The 16,981-nt window shown below is 35.6% G+C and overlaps 1 protein-coding gene across 19 annotated transcripts in view; it reads left to right on the forward strand.

Annotated features, from left to right (window-relative positions):
* BCAS3 (BCAS3 microtubule associated cell migration factor) overlaps positions 1–16,981 on the forward strand; it is a 711,835-nt gene that overhangs the window by 298,413 nt on the left and 396,441 nt on the right. For all 19 annotated transcript variants that reach the window (XM_065531261.1, XM_065531260.1, XM_065531264.1 and 16 more), the window contains exon 15: positions 2,567–2,831. In XM_065531261.1, the coding sequence (XP_065387333.1) occupies positions 2,567–2,831 (265 nt within the window). The remainder of the gene's footprint in view (positions 1–2,566; positions 2,832–16,981) is intronic.

Here is a 16,981-nt window from a genome sequence, read left to right on the forward strand (position 1 = left end):
TAGTTATTTATTTGTAGCTATTGTAAGTGGGATTACTTTGTAAATTTCTTTTTCAGATTGTTCACATTTGGCCTGTAGAAATGCTACTGATTGTTGTATGTTGATTTTGTATCCTGCAACCTGGCTGAATTTGTTTATCAGTTCTGATAGTTTTTTTGGTGGAGTCTTTAGGTTTTTCTGAATATAAGATCATATGTTCTGCAAACAAGGCTCATTTGACTTTTTTTCCAGTGTGGATGCCTTTTATTTCCTGTCTGATTGCTCTGGCTAGGACTTCCAGTACTTTGTTGAATAAGAGTGATAAAAGTAGGCATCCTTGTCTTGTTCCAAATCTTGGCAGAAAGGCTTTCTGTTTTTCCCTGTTCTGTAAGATGCTAGCTGTGGGTCTATTGTACATGGCTTTTCTTGTGTGGAGGTATTTTCCTTCTATACTCAGTTTTTTGAGAGTTTTTATTATGAAGTAATGTTGAATTTTTATCAAATGTATTTCCAGCATCAATTGAAATGATTATATGGTTTTTATCCATTATTCTCTTGATGTAGCATGTCACATTGATTTGTGTATGTTGAGCTGTCCTTGCATACCTGGGATAAATTCCACTTGGTCATGATAAATGATTTTTTTTAATGTGTTGTTGAATTTGGTTTACTAGTATTTTGTTGAGGATTTTTACATTAGTGTTCACCTGGGAAATTGGCCTGTAGGTTTCTTTCCCTTCCCTCCCCTCCCCTTCTCTCCCCTTCCCTCCCCTCCCCTTCCCTCCCCTCCTCTCCTCTTCCCTTCCCTCCCCTCCTCTCCTCTTCCCTTCCCTCCCCTCCCCTCCCTTCCCTCTTTCTTGTTTTTTTCCTCTCTCTCTTTCTTTCTTTCTTTCTTTCTTTCTTTCTTTCTTTCTTTCTTTCTTTCTTTCTTTCTTTCTTTCTTTCTTTCTTTCTTTCTTTCTCTCTTTCTTTCTTTTTGATGTATGTGTTTGGTTTTGGTATCAGAGTAGTACTAGCTTTGTAGAATGAGGTTGAAAGTATTCCTTCCTCCTCTATTCTTCTCAATAGTTGGAGTAGGATTGATATTAGTTCTTCTTTAGATGTTTGGTAAAACATCTAAAATTAAGCAGTGAAGCCATTGGTCCTGGGTTTTTCTTTGCTGGGAGACTTATTACATCTTCAGTCTCATTGCTTGTTACTGGTTTGTTCAGGTTTTGGATTTTTTCATCGTTCAATCTTGTTAGGTTGTATGTGTCTGGGAATTTATCCATTTATTCAAGATTTTCCAACATATTGGCATATAATTGCTCATAGTAGCCTCTAATGATCCTTTGAATTTCTGTAGTATCAGTCATAATGTCTCCTTTTTCATCTCTGATTTTATTTGAATCTTCTCTCTTTTTTTCTTAGTTCAGCTAAAGATTTGTCATTTTGTTTATTTTTCCAAAAAACCAACTTATCATTTTGTTAATCTTTTGTATTCTTCATTTCAATTTTATTTATTTCTGCTTTGATCTTTATTATTTATCTTCTACTAATTTTGGGTTTGGGTTCCTCTTGCTTTTCTAGTTCTTTAAGATGCATTGTTAGATTGTTTATTTGAAGTTTTCCTTTTTTTTAATTTAGGTGCTTATAACTATAAACTTCCCTCTTGGTACTGCTTTCACTGTATCCATATATTTTTTCATGTTAAGTTTCATTCACAAATATATTTATTCTACTGTGCTTTTTCTCTTGTCTGGATTTTTAAAAACACTATTTGACAATTGTTTTAGGTGGTGGAAAATTAATTTAGTCAGTGTAGAAAACTTAAGTATCTGTGACCTGCTTTCCTGTTAGAGGCTATGCTTAAAAATGCTTATAACAGTATCAAATTTTCCTTAGCGTTCTTTAATTTTTTCTCAAATAAGTAAATGGAGATATTTTGGCTCAAGTTGTCACCAGTTGACTGATATTGAGATAAAGGTAGTAAATTCAATTTGCTAATTCAAAAATACTGGAGATTCTTTATTCACTGTATGGTGTGTCTTACCAATTAACTTTCCCTGGCTTAGGTCTGTGGCTCACCACTTGTTTTTGTAAATAAAGTTTTGTATGTGTTTTTTTAACATAACTGCACTCATTCATTTACATATGTTCTATGACTGCTTTGACAGTCCAAGAGTAGAGTTGAGTAATTGCAACAGACAGTAGAGCTTTTACATCCTATAAGGCCATATGGCCTCTTATAGAAAAAGCTTGCAAATACATGAGCCACTGCAGATACATGAGTTATTATTGTTATCAGTTATGTGTGTGTGTTGGGGGGCAAAGGGCACTGAGTGTTTTAAGATCCTAATTTCTTTGCATTTCACCTCTCTTCAAGATCCTGTATCCCTGACTATTGAAATAACATTCTACCTAATGGAGTTTTGGTCAGCCGTCATTGTGAAACTCATCTGTAGAATAAATTTTTATTTATTACCTGATCTTAGGTACATTTGATAATGAGGCAATCATTTATATTCATATTTGGTGATGTGCGATACTCTTAGATAAATCCAAGTAGTTTGAGACATTTTTGTATCTTTTCTTATCTCATTTCTAGGTACAAGACATCTGCTTCAGCCATGACTGTCGCTGGGTTGTGGTCAGTACTCTCCGGGGTACTTCCCACGTTTTCCCCATCAACCCTTATGGTGGCCAGCCTTGTGTTCGTACACATATGTCACCACGAGTAGTGAATCGCATGAGCCGTTTCCAGAAAAGTGCTGGACTGGAAGAGATTGAACAAGAACTGACGTCTAAGCAAGGAGGTCGCTGTAGCCCTGTTCCAGGTCTATCAAGCAGCCCTTCTGGGTCACCCTTGCATGGTAATTTTCTGTCTCCACTGTTGTCTTGAATCTTCCTTCCCTTTGTCCTTATTTTTACAGATCTGGGGTAAAACTAAACTTGTTATAGTCTGTTCATGTAAAAAGAAGATCTTAGGCTTATATGAAATTCTTAATTATTAAATCATTTAATAAATTGGAGCCAATATAGTAATGATGATCTTTACCATGCTATTTTAACTCCCTGTTTCAATATATAAGGGATATTTGGTATCATATTTATGGAATATAAAACTTGGAACTATTTTTATAACTCCAGGGAACTGAACCTCCTTTTTACTTATCTCTTTCAGAACATTGTGTTCAATGGGACACTGTAGTTTATTAAGAAGTATTTATTGTTGGAAAGAAATAGTCATGGGTAATGTGTATTTTAGATAGAGCACCATTTGCTTTTTTTTTTTTTTGAAATGGTGTCTTGCCCTGTAGCCTGGGCTGGAATGCAATGGCGCAATCTCGGCTAACTGCAACCTCTGCCTCCCAGATTCAAGTGATTCTCCTGCCTCAGCCTCCTGAGTAGCTGGGATTACAGGTGCCTGCCACCACGACTGGCTGATTTTCTGTATTTTTAGTAGAGATGGGGTTTCACTATGTTGGCGAGGCTGGTCTTGAACTCCTGACCTTGTGATCCGCCCACCTCGGCCTCCCAAAGTTCTGGGGTTACAGGCGTGAGCCCAGCTGCATTTTATTTTAAAATGGGATTGGCGGGATTTCTGCTAATGTGTCACAGGAAAAACAAACAAAAAATAGTGTATCTCAGTAATTTTTCTTAGAGCAAGTAGCTGTGTAACCATCATCCCAATCAATAAATGGAACATTATTGGAATCTCTCTTTTGCATACCTTCTGCATAACATTAAACCACAATTCTCATTTTTATGGTAACCACTTCTTTACTTTTTAAAATAGTTCTACTCCTAAGCAAGTGTCCTTAAACACTGTTGTTCCCATTTTATGTAAATGAAATTATAGAGTATGTATATTTTGATATCTTTGGCTTCTTTAACATATTTGTGAGATTAAGTTTTGTTGTTGCAGGTAGGTTTAGTTCATTTATTTACAGCTCTCATTTATTCCATTGTACTTCTATTTATTTATCCTTTCTACTACTGCTGATGTACATTGCATGGTTTCAGGTTTGGGGATAATATGCATACTAATTTTTGAGTGGAAATTCTTGATCATAACGTAGATGAATCTTAACCTTGATAAATAACACTGGAGTGGTTGTACCATTTCATTCTCACTAGAACGATAGAAAACGTTGGCTTTTCTGGAGCATTGCAGATTCCCCTTGATGGGTGACCATATTAGGTTTTCAAGATTGGGGAATCTTATATAGAGAGATTATGGTTACCACAGAAAGTCATTGTTATTTTATTAATTGACCTGAAATTTACATAACATAATGTTCGCCATGTAAACGTGATGGTACATTCATAATGTTGTGCCACCACAACCTCTGTTTACAAAGCATTTTCCTCACTCCAAGAGGAAACCACATATTCTTTAAGCACTTACTCTTCATTCTTCTTTCCCCTAAACCCCTAGCAAACACCACTCTCTGCTTTGTAAATTGTTAAATTTACTTGTTCTGTGTATTTTATATAAATTTAATTATAGAATATATGACCTTTTGTTTCTGCCTTCTTTCATTTAGTATAATGTTTTTGAAGTTCATCCACATTGTAGTATATATTAACACCTCATTCCTTTTTGTGGGTAAATTATATTCCTACACAATTCCCAATTGTGTAGGAATATAACACAATTGATCCATTCATCCACTGATGTACATTTGGGTTGTTTCTACCTTTTGGTTATTGTGAATAGTGCTGTTATGAATATGTGTGTTCACGTATTTGAGTACTTCTTTGTAATTCTTTTGAGTATGTACCTTTCTTAATTTGTTTCAGCTTCTATACTGACCACATTACACATTCTTTTGTAATATCTGATGAATTCCAGATGTGTGTGTGTGTATATACACACACATACATACTGTAGGAAGCTTTAAGATAGACTGAAAAAATATAGGTAAATGTTATCCTCGGGACTTTTGTAACTCAAAAAAATGGGACCTCTCTACTCCTGAGATCATACTTTATGCTTTTGTTCTATTATTTTTAATGAGAATGATTGTTATTCATGTGTATTTAACTTAACTAGTGACCCATGATATTTAAGGTTGAAAGTTTTTAGAATCAGTCCTAGATGCAAAAGGTCATTGGGAACTAAACATTGAGTATACATGGACATAAAGATGGGAATAGTAGACGCTGGGGACTCCTGGAGGAGGAGAGTGGGAGGGGGTGAAGGCTGAAAAACTACCTGTTGGGTACTATGCTCACTACCTGTGTGACAAGATCATTTGTACACCAAACCTCAGCGACATGCCGTTTTACCCATGTAACAAACTTGCACATGTGCCCCCTAAACATAAAATAAAAATTGAAAAAACAATGCTTATATTTTAAAAAAATAGAATTTTTATAAAATAAAATTTAGAAAGCTATGAGATATTGATATTTTCAGCTATTTGTAAGACGTTTTGTTTCAGACTTAACTAGTTACATGTTTTGGTGTTAGTGTTAAAATTGTGTTCTCTATGTAGATGTGTAGTATAGGTTCTTTGGGGGCTTTTCTTTTTGTGTTAAATGTTTTTCTTAACATAAAATTTTACCAAAATCTTTTGGCAAAGCGATTCACTGTACACATGGGGCAGCTAGGTCAGTAAGAGAAACCACAGATGTATTAGTAAATTAAGAAGAATTTGTGATCCCTACATTTATATGTCTTCAGAAAATATTCCCTTGAGCTTCTTTTTTGTTCTTATTCTTGCTTCTTTATTTGGCAAACCACATAAGAGGTTTCTGTGTTAGGCTTCGAGCATAATATGCACAAAAGATTATGGTCATTCCTACCCTCATGGATCTTCTATTCCATGGGAAAAGACAGATATTAAATGACTGCGAACAAATATCTTTCAATATACTTTTGCTGAAGGTTGCAAAGTTCCAATGAAAGATTTTGTCATTTGTAAAAGGACAGTAGTTAAAGAGCAATACTAGATTTCCAAGTCAAAATATACTGTTTTCGCTGAGCTTTATTGCTTTCATGTCTCTCCTCATGTTTTTTGCAGAAATCTCAGAGAGGAGAATCTACACTGTTTGACTATGCTGCTGTACTTAAGATTTCCTTTGGAAAGCAAGGAATTTCAGACAACCTATTCCTCCTGATAGATAACACGTGTTAAAATTTTATTTCCCTCTATTTCTCTGTGTAGTTTTTCTCATTTTTGAAGCATGGACCTTACAGTGATGGTCATTTTTCTTCATGTTTTTTTGTATCTTACATGTCATAACAAAATGGGCATTGTTGTTGGTTAGTTCTAAAAATGATGTATTTACAGTTTGTGTGGGTAAACAGTCTGATGCTGGTCAAAAACAATGTAAACCATTGAACAGGGAGGGATTCATCTTGAAAATGAATCATGTTTTGGCGGTATTACCGTTGTTTGTCTGTGCTCTTTTTAGCCAAGTAAAGGAAACTGTTAAATAACAGTTGATATAGGGGTATTTCCTTTTTACTCTTTGGACCCAATCCAGTTTAGGTTAGGATTATTTTATCTATTTGCCAATTTTTTTTAACTTTCCAGAGGATGTTTATTTATTTGAAATATATTCTTTATAAATATCTCTTCCATTTCCTATCTTGTTGCCCGAACATCCACTTTGTCTAGTTGAGGAGTTCTTGTGATCCATGAACAGGATAGGAAGAAAATTTACATCTTTATATTCACTATCCTTTAACCAAAAGTAAGCATTTCCTTTTTATTATGAACATGGAAAATACATGACAAAAATATTAACCATGCTTGTGAGACTGTTACCAATAGAAAATGCAGAGATACTCATATCACTTTATATATGAAATATATATCTTGAAGTGTCTTGCATTATTGAATATATTTTAAAATATTGTTTTTACTCATCACTACTGTGAAATTATTATGATTATATAATATTTTAGTATTAATTGATTATATACATTACTATAACTTTATTTTTAGTATATTGATACTATACTTTAATATAGTTCATCTTCTTTGTAATTATATGTCTTTTCCCCATGCCTTGTAAGTATTATTCTGGGAAATATTCCTCAGGCTTCCCCAGATGGTCCAAAGAGTTTGTGGCACAAAAATGGTTAAGAATCCTTGATCATCATTTTTTCCCTCATCTATATCAGTAATCTCTAACAAATTTTTACTATCATAAGCACTTCCTTTGTTAACCATAAATATGATCTGCCAATTTTCTGCTTAAGATCTTTGTGTCTCACCATATTCCTAGAAGGTTAGAAAATGTCCTATCTTATTTCCAGCTTCTTGTCTAACCATACCTAGATTTCTGTACCCTTCCTTGAATATGCCACATGTATTTATTTTTTGATAACTTTCCTGTTTGCAGCTTTTCTTTATTTGACACTATTATTACCTCTTTGAATGCCTACTAAGCAAGCTAAAATATTACTGCCTCTCTTAAGCCTTCTTTTGCTTTTTGTAGTCTTTGTCAACCTTGATATTGGTATGTTGTGCATACTTCTATCATATTATAATATGCAGGTTATTCATTGACATGTCTAGGCTTCCTATTAGATTGACCTCCATGAGCACAAAGTCTTTTTGGTGTTTCTATTTGTATCTTGGCAATTGATATAGATTCTAAGGCTTTATTTATTTTTTTGAGATGGGGTCTTGCTCTGTCACCCAGGCTGGAGTGCAGTGGTGCCATCTCAGCTCACTACATTCTCCGCCTCCTGGGTTCAAGCAATTCCCCTGCTCAGCCTCCTGAGTAGCTGGGATTATAGGTGCATGCCACCATGCCCAGCTAATTTTTTTCTTTTCTTTTCTTTTTTCTTTGCTTTGAGACAGAGTCTTGCTCTGTCTCCCAGGCTGGAGTGCAGTGGCACGATCTTGGCTCACTGCAACCTCCACCTCCCGGGTTCAAGCGATTCTTCTGCTTCAGTCTCCTGAGTAGCTGGGATTATAGGCGCCCGCCACCACGCCTGGCTAATTTTTGTACATTTAGTAGAGACAGGGTATCACTATGTTGGCCAGGCTGGTCTCGGACTCCTGACCTCAAGTGATCTGCCCACTTTGGCCTCCTGAAGTGCTGGGATGAGACATGAGCCACCACGCCCAGCCGAATTTTTGTATTTTTAGTAGAGACTGCGTTTTGCCATGTTGACTAGGCTAGTCTCAAACTCCTGACCTCAAGTGATCCACCTGCCTTGGCCTCCCAATGTGCTGGGATTACAAGCCTGAGCCACCGCGCCTGACCAGATTCTAAGGCTTTAAACCAGAGTTTTAAAACATCTTTAGAAGTTGTTCTAAGAAGAACAATTTAGATTTAAATAATTACTTGCTAGAATGAAGAGCTTTTTTTTCATAGTAACAACTTAAAAAAATCAACATCTCTAAGATGTAGTCATTTGATCAACAGCATTAATTAGTGTTTATTGTGTCCAGGCACTGTTCTGAGTTACAGGAATTTAGCATTGAACAAGAGAGAAACATGTCCGTGTTCCCATGGAGCTACAGAGAAAAGTGAGGGAAGAAGAATAGGGAATGCCTAGGGAGGATTGCAATTTGAAATTAGTATGCTTCCCATAGGCCTTACTGAGATGATGACATCTGAGCAAAGATCTGATGGAAGTAAGAGAGAAATTCATGTAAAACAGCCTGTGTAAAATCCTGAGGTGGGAGTGTGCCTGGAATGTTCAAGGAATGATAAAGAGACCAGTGTGGCTGAAGCACATGGTGTAAGGTGTATAATAGGTGATGAGATCAGAGAGGTAACGAGAGCAGATCATTGTCAGCCTTTCACACAGCATGAGATGTGGGGCGGGGCGGAGGGGGGCTCTGGAGGGCATTGAGAATAAGAGTGACATGATAATACTGTGTTTTGGCAAGACTAGATTGGAGATCTGTGTTGAGAACACACAGTCTGTACGTGGACATGGGTGGACACTTAGTTGAGAGCAGTTAGGAGAGTATTGCAAAAACTCTGGCAAGAAAAGATGAGGTTTGGAGTAAGTTGTTTATAGTGAAGATTGTGAGAAGTCATTGGATTATTGATATATTTTTTATGGTATGGCCATCAGAATTTCTGGTACATTTTATGTCAAGTATGAAAGAAGAGATGAGTCAAGATAACGAGTAAGACTTTTAACCTAAATGTCGAGAAGGATAGGGTTGGTGTCAGTTGAAATGGAGAATGCTGTGGATAAAGCAGGTTTTGGGATGGGGACAGGATCAGGAATTTTGGACATGTTAAGTTTAATATGATGTCTCTTTGACCTCCTACTGATGTTAAGTAGGTAGTTGGTTATATGAGTCTGGAGTTCAGTGGAAAGCAGTCATTTATATAGGGATAAATGTTTGCAACACATAGATGATAGCTGAAACAAAAATGAGATGAAATTACCTTGTAGGTAAGTGAGTATAAAAAAGAGATGTCCCAGGACTGAGCCCTGGGGCCCTCCGACATTAAGTAGCCAGTGACATACAAAGGAAAACTATATATGAGAAATCCTAGAGGCCAAGTGAATTAATTTTTTTAGAAAGAAGGAAATGATTAATGTGTTAAATTCTACTGATAGATCAGTGAAGACAAGAACTGAGAAAAAGACAGAAGGCCATTAAAATTAGTAATGTAGGAGTGTGGCTCCCAACCTTTTTGGCACCAAGGACTCGTTTCGTGGAAGACAGTTTTTCCCATGGGCCAGTGCAGGGAGGGGTGGGAGGTTTGGGGATGAAATGGTTGCATCTGAGATCAACAGGCATTAGTTAGATTCTCATAAGGAGTGTGCAACCTAGATCCTTGCATGTGCAGTTCACAATAGGGTTTGTGCTCCGATGAGAATCTAATGCTGCTGCTGATCTGATAGGAGGTGAGCTCAGGTGGTAATGCCCACTTGCTAGCCACTTACCTCCTGCTCTGCAGCCCGGTTCCTTACAGGCCACAGACCGGTACCAGTCCACCGCCTAGGAGTTGGGAACCCCTTGTGTAAAAGACATGTATCTTTGATAAGAACACTTTTGGTGGGATGGTAGGTGCCTGGTCCCAGTGGATTTTAGTAAGAATAGGAAAAGACAGTGTTGACAAGTGTTTCAGAGAGCATTGATGTAAGGGGAAGCAGGAAAATGAGGAAAATGTAGAGGGGACAGAGGATGTTGCTTCCTTTTTCATAGGGAAATGGAAGTGACTATTTCTTACCTTTGCCTTTCTCCTCAAAGCTCCGATACCTGCACCCATCCTCACTATGGGTGCAGGTATCGGAGCTTTGAGGAGAAAGGCAAAGGTAAGAAATAGTCCTCTGGGAGAATAGGCATTCCTTTCACCTGTTAGTAAATTTTTTTTTTGAATGAGTAAAGCATATCTTCCATCATTATTTGTGCCCTAAGTAAATTTAATTATACATGTCTTTGCTTTCCAGCTTCAATACCGTGTTTCTACACCTGAATTACTTTCTCCCTACTTCTTCAGGTACACATTCAACCCCATCTTTCAAGGCCAGCTTGTGATGTACTTTCTCCCTCTAAAAGTAGTGTTGAATTTCATATATTTACTCCTTCTGTAAACCCTTTATCTGTACTGATTGTTTTCCACTTTCTACCTATTATTATTATTTTTAAATTTTTAGATTAAGGGTATACATGTGCAGATTTGTTACATGGGTATATTGCTTGATGCTGAGGTTTGGACTTCTATTGATTCCATCACCCAAATAGTGAACATAGTACCCAATAGGTAGTTTTTCAACCTCCCCACCCTTTTCCTCTCTGTTTTTGAATCCCTAGTGTCTATTGTTCCAATCTTTGTGTCTGTATGCACCCAATGTTTAGCTCTCCCTTATCAGTGAAAACATGACATATTTGGTTTTCTGTTTCTATGTTAATTCACTTAGAATAATGACCTCCAGCAGCACCTATGTTGCTGCAAAGGAGACGATTTTATTCTTTTTTTTTTATGGCTGCATAGTATTCCGTGGTACATATGTAGCACATTTAAAAAATCTAATCCACCATTGATGGGCACTTTGGTTGATTGCATGTCTTTGCTATTGTGAATAGAACTGTGATGAACATATAAGTGCATTTTTTTTTTTTTTAAGAATGATTTATTTTCTTTTGGGTGTATACCCAGTAGTGGGATTTCTGGGTCAAATGGTAATTCTATTTTTAGTTCTTTGTGGAATCTCCAAATTGCTTTCCACAGGGACTGAACTAGTTTACATTCCCACCAACAGTGTGTAAGTGTTCTATTTTCTCTGCAGCCTCACCAACATCTGTTGTTTTGACTTTTTACTAATAGCCATTCTGACTGGTGTGAGATGGTACCTCATTGTGGCATCTCTCTGATGATTAATGATAAGCATTTTTATATGTTTCTTGGCCATTGTATGTCTTCTTTTGAGAAGTGTCTGTTCATGTCTAAATGCCCCTTTCAATGGGGTCATTTGTTTTTTGCTTGTTGATTTAAGTTTCTTATAGATTCTGGATATTAGTCCTTTGTTCACATACATAGTTTGTAGTATTTTTTCCCATTCTGTAGGTTGTCTGTTTACTCTGTTGATAGTCAGAAGCTCTTTAGTTTAATTAGGTCCCAATTGTCAATTTTTTTGTTGCATTTGCTTTTGAGGGCTTAGTCATAAATTCTTTCCCCAAGCCAGTGTCCAGAAGAGTTTTTCCTGGGTTTTCTTCTAGAATTTTTATAGTTTCAGGTCTTACATTTAGGTCTCTAATCCATCTTGCATTAATTTTTGTATGTAGTGAGAGGTAGGAGCCCAGCTTAATTCTTCTGTATGTATGTAGTTAGCCGGTTTCTCCACATAATTTATTGAATAGTTATATCTTTTCCCCGTTGTTTATTTTTGTCAACTTTGTTGAAGATTATCAGGTGATTTTAGGAGTGCAGCTTTATTTCAGAGTTCTGTGTTCTTTTTCATTGGTCTATGTGTCTTATTTTTGCACCAGTACTGTCCTGTTTTCATTACCATAGCCTTGTAGTACAGTTTGAAATGTGATGTCTCAGGTCAGGCGCAATGGCTCACACCTGTAATCCCAGCACTTTGGGAGGCCAAGACGGATGGATCATGAGGTCAGAAGTTCGAGACCATCCTGGCCAACATGGTGAAACCCCGTCTCTACTAAAGATACAAAAAAAATTAGCTGGGCATGGTGGCGTGCACCTGTAATCTCAGCTACTTGGGAGGCTAAGGCAGGAGAATCACTTGAACCCAGAGCTGAAGGTTGCAGTGAGCCGAGATCACACCATTGTACTCCAGCCTGGGTGACAGGGCAAGACTCTGTCTCAGAAAAAAGAAAAAAAAAAGAAATGCGATGTCTCAGGCTTTGTTCTTTTGGCTTAGGATTGCTTTGGCTATTTGGGCTCTTTTTTGGTTCCACATGAATTTTAGAATAGTTTTTTCTAATTCTGTGAAATTCTGTAATTTGATAGGAATAGTATTGAATATTTAGACTACTTTGGGTGATAATGAACATTTTAACACTATTGATTCTTCCAATCCATGGGCATGGAATACTTTTCCATTTGTTTGTGTCATGTGTGATTTCTTTCAGCAGTGTTTTGTAGTTGTCCTTGTAGAGGTCTTTCACCTTCTTGCTTAGATGTATTTCTAGGTATTTTATGGGATTTTTTTGTGGCCTTTCTTAAAGGGATTGCATTCTTTATTTGGTTTTCAGCTTGAATATTATTGTTGTATAGAAATGCTTCTGATTTTTGTATGCTGAAACTTTACTGAAGTAATTTATCAGGTTAAGGAGTCTTTGGCAGAATCTTTAGAGTTTTCTAGGTATAGAATCATATTGTTGGTGAAGAGAGATAATTTGATTTCCTCTTTTCCCATTTTGTTGCCTTCTGTTTCTTTCTCTTACCTAATCACTTTAGCTATGACTTCCAGTACTGTGTTGAATAGGAGTGGTGAGAGTAGACATCTTTGTCTTGTTCCAGTTCTTAAGGAGGAATACTTCCAGCTTCTGCCCATTCAGTATGATGTTGGCTATGGGTTTGTTATAGATGGCTCTTACTATTTTGAGTCTACTTTTATTTTTGATGCTGTTGATGACTAAGTTAAAACTTCCTTGGTCAGGAAATTAGAGGACCTGGAATCAGACTCCCTGGTGGTAGAATCTATGTTCCATGGTTTCCTAACTCTGTAACCATAGACAAATTATTGATTCTATCTGCACCTTACTTTTCTTTCTGTAAAATTGGAATAATAATATTACCAATCTTATAGAGTAACTATGAGAATCAGAGCCCTTTAAATAGTGTTTGGCACATATCAAATATTCAGTGGAGGATTACTGTAGTTGCTATCATTAGTATCATTATTGATACTGCTTTTAATGTGAGAGTCTATAGCACTGATTCATTTTTCATATTTTTGGTACAGTACCTGTTATCCAGAAAACAGAATAAATAAGTAATTCACTAAATAATGAGTAAATTAAATATAATAATTTTGGACTTATTCTTTAAAGGCTTTTAGAACAATATGGGGCTCAATATTGATAAGTTGAGTTGCTACATTGCTACACCAATATAAAACCAAAAGTGATGGCAGTATTATCATTTTAATTGGTTTTTGCTCATTTTAATTGTATACATCAGGAAATATGGTTTTATAAATTAATACACCTATTCTTGAGCCTTTGCCATTTCTTCATTTTGCAAATTAGTTTTCCATTTTAGGTTCAGAAATATAGAGCTCACTGTGTCATGGGACTTTTAAGGAATTTGTTTTCTTCCTGCAATTTCCATTGAGTTAACAAACAGATCTTGGATTCACTTCTGCAGTTCTCTAGAGTTCCTGGAAGTGTCTCCTTTCCTATTAACTTGTTCATCCTCAGAGGGGTAGTCATCTTTGAGTCATAGATTTTGGCATCTGAATTCTAGATTCTGCTTTTTCTAAATGGAAGTGGTTGATGAGACTCGGAGACCTTTGTACAAAGCCTCTCATTTCTTGGACTTGGAGCCTCCATATTTCAGTAAAGTGCTTTTACAAAACTGGAAGTATCACTTTTCTTTTTAGCATCTGTATGAGGCATTCCTTTTACCACTCAGAGACTCTGTTTATAGCTTTCATTTGATGGTTTATTGTAATTTTAACTTTTGTTGATCAGTAGTTTTCTTGATACAGACCACATCACAATTGTAAATACAAAGCAACCGCACATGTCAGCCTTATATAGTTTCACCTACTTAAGAGAATCAATGATAATGTGATGTTTCTTGACTTTTCTTTCCACATCACTGTTTACTTGTGGATTGAAGTTTCCATGTGCATGTTTTAATTTTTGCCAAGAAAAATCAATCAAGTGCACTGTAGCTCTGCTTTAAATTTTATGCCTCATATGACATAGAGTATATAAACAGTATAAACATGTTAAATGGAGAAAAATCTTGTGGGGGTATATCTTAGTTTAGTACCTGAGTTTTTACTGATTACGTGTACTTTATTGTTTTAACTCAAATGCAGTTTTGTTTTTCATTTGTTGTTTTCAAATTTAAAGTAATCCTGGTGAATTTGTTTTCTCAAGTTCTTTTATCATCTTTTTTAAAAAAAATGTTGCCATAACGCTATGCTAGTTTTGACATTTACTATTTTCTCAAGACAGAGCCGATGAGTTTGTTAGGGAAAGTGGATAGAAAAGAGTGACCTCGTAATACCTTCCTGAAAACAAGATGCTTTCATTTCAGAATCATTAATGGGAGAAGCTATGAAATGAAGATTGTACAGTTGTTGTTTTTAAATAGGGTTTTAAAGAGAAGTTTTAGGTTCTCAGTAAAATTGAGAGAAAGGTATAGAGAGCTTAGTTTTTGAGGGAAATAAAATTGCCAGTGGGATATCTTTTAAAGGAAACCCGATATTATATTGCCTCTAAATTATACTTTAAAATTTAGTGCTATGAAAATTAATTTAAAAATAGTTTAAAACCAAATAAACTCTATTTAGACATTTTATCTTTTTGTGTATTTCATTTTGGATATAACACATTTCTTTTCTCTGTAAGTTTGCCTTTAAATAAATGCCAGATAATGTAGTTATCCCTTGAAATTAATCCAGAATTTCTTCTTTGCTTTTTACTGCTTGTGGAAATATTTTTACTTTTCTATGTATTTTTTACATGGGCAAATCATAACTCCAGATTTCAAAATAGTTTTATTTTTAAATGGTTAATGAGACATGCCTCTAGAGGGCAATATTTTCTCAACTTTTCTAATTGTAATCAAGGCAACCCTGGCACGAACCCTAAGGTACTAGGGATGTTAATGTCTTATCAGATCTTAAATAGTCTCTCTTCCTTTTTATTATGTTTTCTGTGATTTATTCTTCAACGTCTTCTTAGAAAATTCGACTTTGGAAATATATTACTATCAATTAATGTCTTTTCTGAGTACTACATGTAGATACCCAGTTCCTCTAAGTGAATACCATTGATTGAATAGAGGCAAATTTTTTAGTTATATCATTTGAGTATGTGGGGTTATTATGCTAAATTTTTAAATTCTCTATGTGTTGCTATTCAGGGACTTGTTATCTGTATACTTTATAATATCAGAGTGATTAAACTTCATTTTTGAGGCATTGAGGCATTATAAGGCCTAATAGTTATCTACTCTTTTCTATTAACATTGATTGGACACTTACTGTTGTTGTTTACTCTTTAAATATAATTTTTATTTTTTATCAAAGAAATACATGCATTTATTATAAAAGTCAAAAATATAATTTTATAATGAAAGAAGGCACTTTTTGTCCTATCCTCCCCACTCTTGCGTGTCATTCCCCAGAGGCCTCTTCTTTCAACTCTTCAGTTTTTTTCTCAGTTGGTTTTTTTTGGCCCTTTCCTGGAAATCCTATTACTTGAATAATGTATCTCCTACATTGAGCCCCTAACTGTCTTGTCTATTTTCTATGTTTTTTTTAACTTTATGAGAATTTCCCCAACGTATCTTCCAGCTTCTTGTTGCGTTTTTATTTCTGCAATCTTTTTAATATGATTTTCTTTGAACATTTCTTTTATTATCATAGCCTTTTCTCATTTTAGATGTGTAATATTTTTACCTCTTTAAGAGATAGTTACAAATTTTGAAGCTTTTTTTGTGCTCCTTTTATTATCTCTATTTCCTCTGAGTTCCTTTTTCAATTTTTTTTGTTTTCTTTATCTTTAATGTCGAAGCAGTAATTTTCTTTCTTTTCCTACTTTCTTTTTTCCTTTCCTTTCCTTTCCTTCCTTTTTCTTCTTTCCTTTCCTTTCCTTTCTTTTCCTTCCTTTTTCTTCTTTCCTTTCTTTTCTTTCTTGTCTTCTTTTCTGTCTGTTTTTAAATAGAGACAAGGTTTTGCCATTTTGCACAGTCTGGTCTTGATCTCCTGGGCTCAAGCAATCTGCCTGCCTCAGCCTCCCAAAGTGCTGGGCATTACAGGTGTGAGCCACCAAGCCCATCTGCAGTAGTGGTTTTCAACCCTTAACTGTCCATTATACTTCAGCTGGATAGATTTGAGAAATACTGAGGCCTAGACTCCATCAGACTGATTGAACCAAAACACTGACCTCAGTGATGGGGAATCCTTGATGGATCATTAACTGATTATTTTTATTTTTAAATTTTATTTTTTAATAATTCATTTTTAATTAATTATTTAATTTTTATTCAGCTAATCAACAAATCAATACAGGAACTGATTGGAAGCTTTTTGAATGTGGGAAGGGCATACCACCTTACAGGTATCAGTGTTCTATCAGATAGGAATGCCATTTTATTATCATACCTCAAATAGTCACTATCCATAGGTCTTTTCACGTACACTGGTCAGTTCTCCCACAGAGAAATTCTTCTATCCTCTGCTCAGGTTGGGGTTCGGGTAATGAAGAGTTTCTGGCAATAAACTTAGAAGTTAGCTTTCAAGGAGTTGAAGGAGTTAACATTATTTTTATCTAGTGATTAGAATAACAAAAAGAGGATTTGGCGAACCTGTTTGCATTTGATTATTGTCTTACTTCCCTAGTTAGGAGGACAGTTAAGTCAGAAATTCTGG

Source organism: Macaca fascicularis, chromosome 16, assembly GCF_037993035.2.
Source record: "Macaca fascicularis isolate 582-1 chromosome 16, T2T-MFA8v1.1".
Lineage (NCBI taxonomy): Eukaryota > Metazoa > Chordata > Mammalia > Primates > Cercopithecidae > Macaca > Macaca fascicularis.